We start from the raw sequence: 10,165 nt of genomic DNA, 5'->3' as shown, positions 1-10,165 counted from the left end.
CTAAAGTCAGCTCCATATTTTGTCTTTCCAGTTTTCATAGCATGACATAATTAAATTAATATTAAAAGAAATAGGACTTTATTCATCAAACACACATTATAGAAAATCACACGATACATGTACTACTAAACTATAAGCTACTCTGGTTTATATTTCTAATATTGTTATGTAAAGGACAAATCCTCAGTACAATGCTGTTTCTCAGTCTCCGCCTGTGTTTCCTGTTGGATATTGTCGAAAAATGATTTTGAACAAAAGATCTACATAAAAACAAACATCGTTAATCTAACTTAAATCTAACTATTTATTTATAATAATTATGCAAAAGGCGTACGGACTGTCTTTCAGGTTTTCATTTTCTAATAATTAGTTGTATAAATGGCATCACTGTCAAAAGTTTGATAGTGTGGTCTACCATACTATCAAACTTTTGACACTGTGTGATCTATCACACTATTTCTAAATACTGGTTTAGACGGATATTGAGCCGGAAAGACAAAATGTCAAAGCTACTTGGCTGTACTTCGCCTTACGCTGTCAAAATGCGTTACCACACGTAACGCATTTTGACAGCGTACTTACGTTATAAAAAATACAGCATCTTCTGTCTGCGGAATTTCTTACTATATGAGTTTTTTCTAGAAAGTAACTTATAGTTATTTATTAATCCTGAAATAGTGGCAGGAACATTGACTATTGGCGCCTAAGTTAGTGTTGTCAGTACCAAAAATTTGATCTTTACTTGTCAGGTTATATATGTTACAATTATTTCATCTTCCACAGTAAATCAAGTTACATTTAACTTCCATAGACCCGCCATAGACAATGTAGGTAGATTTACGTTATATTAATTGTGACAATCTCTGTAGATGTGTATGTTGAATTCAACAAACGGTATCTTCTGCTCAGGTGTCAAGTAGCAAAGATCCTGGGGAAAAAAGTTGATTATTAAAAAAAATATTCGCCTATTTACGTTCTATTGCCGATTTCTCAGTTATGTAGTAAAAAGGTTCTATAAAAACATTTATACTACCACTGTAGGTATAACTTTTAGCAGCGTATGTAACGAAGCTTGTATCTTCATATCTCAATACCAATATAATATAATAAATTAAGCGTAATTTTAGATTTCTAATCGTTTTTGGCTTTAACTGTTTTATAAGAACAATTATAGTACCTCTACACAATCTACTATGCTAAACCTGAGAAGCCAGGCCTTCGTATTTTGAATCCATATTGAACGTAATGTCGAGTGAGAGTCGTGGTTTGCCGATTTTTCAGTTAATTCGTTAAAAGTACTGTATAAAAACACTAATAAAACCACTGTGCTACCTGAAGAAGCCTACATGAAGTGCGATATAGATGAGTCTATCGCTCATCCACATCGCACTCAAGTATCTTTTAAAAGTTTAAATGTCGACTAACTAGTTGATTTCTCTGTTAAATACCCTTTGGTGTATTATGTATTTTGATATAAAACATATAAATGGGCATTTAAACTCCATCTCACCTGATGGAAAGTGATGATAAGGTCGATAATGAAGCAAGCACACCTAAATAATGCCTATTCACAATCGCCTTGAAAATGTCATTGAATAACTATGCAGGCAGGAATTTAAATTCATAGCCGTTCGCCATATAAATATGATAACAAGTCGTGCGAATTCTTGGAATGTCCACCATATAGGGGTGGAACTCAAGCCCACGTCTAGTCCCCGATGGTGGAAAGAGGAAGGCGGAATTAAATCGTGCAATTCCCTCGCGATATAAGAATTATAAAACCAATATATTACCTTAAGCTGCGTATACGAAGCCCGTATCTTCATATCGCGATCCATATTGCATTCAAGAGTCATTTTTGAAGTCCAAGCGTCGACAGATGGTATTGGCTTGGCGATTTCTCTGTTAAGTTGGCAGTTCTTGACCGAGTCATACTTGCAGTGGAGATCGCAGAGGCGAATCTCTTTCAATTTAGTAGAGCTATAACAAAATTATATAACCAATTCAAGATTTTCTATATATTGTATGTAGTATGAATGTAGGTACCTATGTAAACACTTTATTATACCACAAAACAAATTTTAACAAATAATTTAAAATGAAATGTAGAAAGGCGAGCTTATCCCATAAAGGGATTCTTCCAAATAACCTTTGAATAACCGAGATGAAAGTTGGTTGTTAGTTTGACGATAGAATATGATTAAATAAAAAAAAATTTAATGTTACATACTCAATAACTACAGAGATAAATTTATTATATTATTATCAAACCTACAGCCCCATATCTTTCTACAAAGTTTTGTTTACATTGTCTCTCCCTATAAATCTCTTGGTTATTCGGGAAGGGCACTATAATCTGTGCAAACAAGCTCGCACAGGGACCTTCTCAGTCAGGTCCTGGCCCCAGATTAGCCCGTTCGCACGGACTTCATCCGGTTCTCAAAAGGCCTTGGGTGACCTGTCCCGGGCGCACGTACAGCACACTCCCTATTTTCCAGATGTATAGTACCGGAGCTGTAGGCACGCTCACTTTCCGTTATCAAATGTATATTATCAAATGTACAGTCAACAGCATATCAAAATACACTATGTTTGAATATCGCCTCCAGTGCAATGAAAGAAGATCTGTCAATGTGTAGCTTGACGTGCTGCCGTGTACGACTGTACATACTGTACCCTAATAGATACGAAAATGGAAGAAAATGAATTTGCTACTCCACGAACTCAGTGAAGGTTAAATCGTGCAAAATAGAATGCCTGAATCTATTAATTACTAATAGATATAAATATATAGTAAAACTTATATATCTATATGGCCGATAACACAGCGGTCCTGCGGTTATCATTATTACTACAACACTATAACTTAAGAGAAAAAAAATAATTAAATGACTACCCTCTTTTTGCGTGCGGGCGTTTAAAATAAAGAAAACTGCCACATTTTGAATTAGAACACTTTTATAACAGTATATTAGTAAGCCCTGTACTGCCTCCGTAGCCAAACGGTTACCATGCCGGAGTGCCACGCAGAGGTTGCAGAGGAGGTGGGTTCCATTCCCGGGCCGGGAGTAATATTTGTTAAGGCTTACATTTATTTATCTCGTGTGTTGTAATTTGTGGTTGTCTATATGTGTGTGTGTCCTTGGCACTGGCGTCACAGGGTTCGCCCTGTGCGTTGTTTATTTATTTATTTATATTTTCCCGTACTGAATCGGTTCAATTGTGCGAGTCGAGTGGCTTTATTTCAGAATCTTTATTTTATTTACAAAAGCAATGAAAGCCATTTCATAACCAGAAATAGAGACGAAATGTCATTTAATTTGTTTGAAAACTATTCTGCCGTATCATTACTGTGACAATTGCGATCCTATTGGCCACTCCGAATTCAAAACAATTGACGGGTGTCGTCAATTGTTTCACTTCAAATCGACCAGTTAACTTGAGCTTTGCTATAATGGACGAAAATTGCAAAATTACATATTTAATATTTAATTACCGATGAAATGTGATTCAGTTTGTTTTGTAATTAGATGTTTTGCTGTTTTTCCCACACCACCGAATAGAACTGCACGGTTGTTTTTATTAATATCTGTATTATCTTTATTACAATAAATACAGAATATTTTTTGGAATATACGGAGACGTACTCACAGGTCAGTAGTTGGCCTGTCCATATTTCAGTGCAAACGGGAGTTGATATTTGTAAGAGCTGTATCGCTAATGTGTTACCAGGAATATATGGCCCTTATTTCGTCTCTATTTCTGGTTATATACTCGATGGTCGTACACCATCTTCTATTTAGTTCAGTTGATTTAAAAAAATATTTGGTATACGTAAAGTACCCATTGAATACAACGGTTTTCTGGTAAAATTTCGAGGTAAGTTTATGTTTTTTTTAAGGAATCGTGTTTTCGCACCGTACACTAATCAGTGTATATCCTCAATACTTTTAAATATTTTCTCCGAAGTGATTGATCCAACACTTTCACTGTTACGCGAAATCAACCAAAGCCATTTGAAATTGTATTAACTATTAATAAGCATAAATTAACAAAGTGATGACTTACCGAAATATAATGTCGAGATGTTTATGATGCAAACATCGCGACAAAGGCACTGTATAAGTGTAGTTATGCACTCTCAGAGCGCAGACTTCGCGTTCCACGAAGACAGAGTTGTTTGAGACCGACTTGCTCGATATACCCACCGATATCGTGTCGCAATCTGTGACCAAAAATACATAACAATAATAACAATTACAAAATTATTATAAAAGTGAGGATAAATTGTATTAGTATGTAACAGGTGTAACACAAAAAGATTTAGAGAAAGCAAAAGAAATAAGAGTAAAGTTAACAATAATTATGGAAAAAGAACTGATAAGTATGTAATCATTGACTTACAAATAAATGGACGACGGGTCTAATACAAAAACCACGAAAAAAATGTCCCAAGTCAACCTATTTAAACGTAGTGACATGTAAAGGAATATGAAAAAGCTAAAACGTTGAATTTAAATTGTAATGTCATCGCAGTACTGTCTATTTTTGCTTGCTTCGCTGTCAGTCGAACAAACGAAGACTAAAGCGTGAATGACGCTTTGTATACGATTTTAACGCCCTATAAGCTCGGACACTTTAGGACCCGACGTCCATATAATTGTAAGCCAATGTATGTAATACCAAAAATATACAATGTAATCTCTGTATAGAGTGCTAAAAAAACCAATAAAGTATTATTAAAATCGGTTACCGGAAAGTGCGCGAAACCGGTTTCATACTTTGCCACCTTTAGAGGTGGAATATTTTTGTCAAACTTTGAATGGGTCCACTACTATTTCCAACAAAAAGAGAATCATTAAAATCGGTTCACCAATAATCGCCTTACTTTCTGAAACTCGTATCTTAAAACACAATGTTACTGAAATACAAAAAATGGATTTTATATACAAATTTTGCAGGTTGATTTCACATCAAATTACCCTCATATTTACAGCCCAGCTTTTACCTATTCTTAAAGTAATGCGTCCAAATTAACACCCTTGATAAGAAATTTAAAATAAATAGAAAGTTTTGTCATCTTCTGAATAATCACTCTTTATAAGATACGAGTTTGAGAGAGTAAGGCATCGAAATGCCGCTTAAAAAGTTATCGCGTAACGTACAGAACAAAAACGTACCTACATTTATTATGATTAGAGGTAGTATTATTTAGAAAAGACAGTTTTAGTTGAGAAAATTAGCTAGTATTTAATGTAACTTAATTAACTAGAATAGATATACGTATTATGTGATTGAAAAGAGCGTTGGCTTGCCAACAAACTGATGCCCAGGTTGGCAAGGTCTTTAAAATAAGTCTAAATTGTAAATCTCTGGAGAAATCAATAAATAAAATAAAAATCCAATAAACCATATTCATTCCCTAATTTGACACACTTCGACGTGGAATATTGTCTTTATTTCAATGGGACCACTACTGAGGAACCCCCTTTTTAATAAAAAAGGAATAATCGAAATCGGTTCACAACTGCCGGAATAATGGCGTAATATATACACAAAAAAAACTGTCAAATTGAGAACATCTTCCTTTTTTGAAGTCGTTTAAAAATAGAGCCAACAAGGTTTTAAAAGCATCCTTGATTTTTTAATAATATCAAGTAACGGGACGAATAAGTCGTGCGCCTGGTGGTAAGCGACACGTCTATGCTAACATTTGCAGTGTCATTACTAAACTCGCGACGAAGACACTTCTAGTGGCAGTAAAGCTTTCACCACTGTCACCTTATCTATTTCTGCCGCCAAGCTTTAAGGGTGCTGGTGAAATTACAGGCACATGGGACTTGTGTACTTATTTATGTCTCAGGGTGACGGGCGCAGTGGCAGTGGCCTTCAGATCTTTGCGATTTAAAGCTCTGAGTGGCACTACAACCAGGCGCACGACTTGTTCGTCCTGTTACTTTATATAGTAAATTAGTAAATCCATTCCTAGGCCCGACGTCCACGATAGAGAAATTTTTAGGTAAATTCTTTACCTCATAGCTACAAAAATAAAGTCGCGGTAAGCATAGGGATACCGAGCTGGCAATCTCTAGGATGCTTCGGCAGGCTTTTAACGGTCATTCATCCAAAATCTTCTACTTCTTGGAATAAGGTATGTCTTTTGCTTCAGCAAGAATAAACCAGCTGGCAACGTTAACATAGATTTGAGGAGAGACTATGTGCGAGCACGATGTCGTCGTATGTTTTGGCATGTCTAAAGTTGCCGCGGCAGAATTATTGTCAGTGTGCGCTTGCATGTAGGAACGCCGAAGGATCCCTTGCAATGCCGTCCTGCCAACGGGTGCCAGGCCTTAGAGAGCATGAAACATTTCACCTCAACTTCATCAAAAATTGAAAATCTTCTAGTACTTACCCTTAGCTCCAGGAATTTCATCAGTCAGGTTCATCTCTTCAGAGCTACTCCTCAGTAAGGCTTCGTTTGTTTCTCGCTTTGCTCGGATGGCTCGTTTGAGACGAACTGACAAGGGAAGCATTTTTATATTCAAAAGTCTATTATTAATGTATTTATTGAGACGTTTTGTGAAATAAACTCACTGGTTTTGTTATGATTATGAATACAAAGATCGAAGGCACAGAAAAATTTCGTCGACCCGGTGGGACTTGAATCTACGACCATGCTGCACCGTAGCATTGCTCTAACCATCTGAGCCACGGGTCCAGTTACCGAGTCGTCGAAATTCTCCTATGTGTTTTTGTTATGGATTTTTGTACTTTATTATCTATGTTTTTGGAAGTAATGACACAGATTATTTAATAGTTACTACGTAACAGGTACGCAACTCTCAAACCCAAATACAAAATCGAAAATATCTACGTTATAATAGCCTACTGAATCTGACTAATGACACCAGGCGTTCACTACGAGGAAAAAGGAAGGAAGCACGCGCACAGAGAGGTGAAAATAACGTTGCTCGCCGTGTAAAGTCGTGCGAAACCGATGCTGGGATTTGTATGGATTATCCCACGCGCTTGTAGATCGAACAAGAGTGCCGCAAATTCAGACACGCACACACACGCACGCACGCACGCACGCACGCACGCACGCACGCACGCACGCACACACACACACACACACACACACACACTCACACACGCACACACAGAGACAAAGAAACACTCACTCTCTCTTAATTATTGTACTGTATATATATTACAAATGTATATACAGTACAATAATTAATATTCAAATGTTGGAGGAACCACTAACTCCTTAGATACAGGATATCCTAGTTTAGGAGTTAAGGGATCACTTTTAAATGGCATTTCTTCTCTTCTTGTACAACTATTGTGTGACATTCAAATTAATTTATTATCAATTACAATATTTTAATTGGTATACAACTCACCTTCAGTCCCATTCTGTTTAGCAGAATCCAAAAGATTACTCTCAGCAATTATTTCGTCGTGCAATTTAAACTCTTCCCTCTTGATTTCCTGTTCACTATTCTTTAGCTCTTCTTTCGTCGTGTCATTCTGTTTGTCTGGGATCACTGGGATGCTTGGAAGTTTGTCTTTGGGTATTGGTTCGAGGGGCCTAGAGAAGGTCTCGTTTAGTTCTTTTTCCGGGTTCCGCTCTAATGGCTCTTGATTTTCATAGGTTTGCGGTGGGTCCAAGCCACAAGATGACTGGAAAAAAGTAAATAAATTTAATAAAATTTGTCTATTAAACTTGTGATTTGTTTATTTTTTAAAGATATCCTTATTAGTAAGATGTGAATGCCTAAGATTGCTCTTTGAGTCAAATTAGTGTGAAATCTAAATCCATGTCGTCTTTCCATACATCTTTATCCAACACGTAGTCTTCCTTTTCAATTAAAATGCTTTTAATGTAAGTTTTAAACTTAGGAAATGATAATCTATATATGCTCCGGAATCTTAGTGTAAAAAGCATACCTATACAGTTCCCCTTAAAATAATAGTTTACCTAGTTATACGGAATCGTGGTACCATGAGTTTGGACTTAGGTCTAAGATTAATATTAGGCATATTTATTAGCGAAAACCTAAGAACTCGACATATCTATTTTCTTTCATAATGAAATTAAGTATATTTTTACGTGCATACAAAATATTGGAGTATATATACTGTGATGCCACAGTCGTGATACCAGTCTCCTTAATTTTTTCTCTGAGAGAAACCTGAGAACCTAAATGGTACTCAGAATAAATCGTTCGATTTTGCAACACAAACATGGTTTCCATATCTGCCGCTTTACCCCACATGGGAAACCCCTAGGACATTACACTATGGAAGTAACTACAACAGACACCATCACGCTTGCCATCCGTATCGTTACACTCAAGATTTTCGGGAACTGCCACTAGATTGAGGACCTCCATTGTTACCCCTTCTATGAAGCTTCCGACCCTCCTTTGTTAGTGCATATGCCTGATGTCCCGATCCCACTTCAGTGTGCTCTCAAGTCACAAAATCCGTAGTTACGGCCGTTTTTTCACCATAAATGATCTACAGAATGAGTTTCGATCGGGGCTAGAACTAAGAATGTATAACAACGTCAAATGGCGAGTTTGGGACGAGCCCGCCATTTCGTTGACGGCCTTCGAGTGTAATCCCTACGGATTTCGTGCTGTGAGAATGGGACCCTAGCTGTGCTGTTTTAGTTCCCTCAAACAGGAAATAAAGAAAATATGCCAAGTTTCTTAAGGAGCTGATTATTGCACTCGAGTCTTTCGAGTTTTCGATATAGAAATGCTATTTATACACATTTATAAAGGTACTTTTTTGAATAACCTTACCAGTATAAACTGTAGTAATTTCACTATTCTTCTAATATCCTTTAAGCAGCATGCGATAAAACAACAATTAAAAATAAATAATTTCCAAATTCTAGAAGTACCACAAAATATGAATACACAAAAAAATGATTAAAAAAAATTTTAATTGCAACTGTTTACTTTTTTATATACTTCCAAGTTTATGCGAAATTAAGGGTCGTTCACGTACTTAATCTTGACATAAAAAGCCCATAGGGCTATAATGTAATGAAAAAGCCCGTGGGTATAATTTAGGATATTACGGTCGACTTTCCCCGCATGTCATGTTTACGAGCAAGTGTGATGAAAAATATTATTACTTTTATATAAAGGACAAAACTAACTTAAATAAAGGGCAAAGTTATAAGAGTAAGTTGTGCCTCTTTGTGTGATATGCCTCAATATCATTTCTTTTTTATATCATTGTCTTTTATTACTATCATCACGCGATGTCAACATTGCGACACATTTGCAGAGGATCAGCGATTGATCGCCGAGAAATGTCGATGTCGATGAATGTTGGGTCAATGACCGCTATTGCCATGTCAAATGGCATAAACTATAGTTAGTTAAAAGGTGCAAGATATTATAGAGTTGCATGTTAAGACACTAGAAGCTCGAGCTCGAATTAGGTAATTCCCTTGAAGAATTATAAATAAATAATAAATTGACTATGAGTAAAGGGATTTACAATATTAACACAATGACATTGCGTGTGTGTTACAGCGTGCGTACTACGTCCGATTCGTACCAGGGGGGTCTACTGTTGATCTTCATCCGACATCCGTCCGAAACAATTACTGCCAAATAAGCAATACTTGACCAAATGAAAAGACGCGTGATGCGAATGAAGCTTCATACTTGAAACCTTTCTTTTCATTTGGTCGAGTATTACTTATTTGGCAGTAACTGTTTCGGACGGACGTCTGACGGAGATCGAGAGTAGACCCCCAGTTCCGAATCCGAGAAATCACGGTCCGAAATGTCACAGGGATCATTTTATGGAGCATAGATGCATGAGCAATGTTCGTATTTTGTCGGATTGGAATAGGACTTAGTGCACAAGCAACAGCCGATCTGGTTGGAGTTTTCTAGATTCGTATAGTCTCGGATTTGGAAAGAATGCGAATCGGCACAGTAATTTTAACTCACCTGACATTCAGCATCCAACTCATTGTCTGTATTGACATTGAACGTACACCCACCGCCAATTACCTAAAACAAAAAAAAAATAGGCTATATTAAACTACGGTATTACGGTGACAGACTCTTGATTGTCATTGCATTCAGAGTCCAGAGTTCTCTTCATGGGCACTGGATCCAAATGCATA

The 10,165-nt window shown here is 36.6% G+C and overlaps 1 protein-coding gene across 2 annotated transcripts in view; it reads right to left on the bottom strand.

Annotated features, from left to right (window-relative positions):
* Window positions 1-610: 610 nt before the first annotated feature.
* The window catches only part of LOC113232191, a 97,448-nt gene continuing 87,893 nt past the window's right edge, over window positions 611-10,165 (bottom strand). For both annotated transcript variants that reach the window (XM_026466835.1, XM_026466834.1), the window contains exons 17-22: window positions 9,987-10,049; window positions 7,407-7,686; window positions 6,413-6,517; window positions 4,069-4,225; window positions 1,794-1,980; window positions 611-928 (exon numbers count right to left, since the gene is read on the bottom strand). In XM_026466835.1, the coding sequence (XP_026322620.1) occupies window positions 848-928; window positions 1,794-1,980; window positions 4,069-4,225; window positions 6,413-6,517; window positions 7,407-7,686; window positions 9,987-10,049 (873 nt within the window). In that variant the 3' untranslated portion in view covers window positions 611-847. The remainder of the gene's footprint in view (window positions 929-1,793; window positions 1,981-4,068; window positions 4,226-6,412; window positions 6,518-7,406; window positions 7,687-9,986; window positions 10,050-10,165) is intronic.

Source organism: Hyposmocoma kahamanoa, unplaced genomic scaffold (genome assembly GCF_003589595.1).
Source record: "Hyposmocoma kahamanoa isolate Upper Pololo Valley unplaced genomic scaffold, ASM358959v1 67, whole genome shotgun sequence".
NCBI lineage: Eukaryota > Metazoa > Arthropoda > Insecta > Lepidoptera > Cosmopterigidae > Hyposmocoma > Hyposmocoma kahamanoa.
The sequence above is the reverse complement of the archived record's forward strand: the minus strand, read 5'-3'. Positions and strand labels throughout refer to the sequence as shown.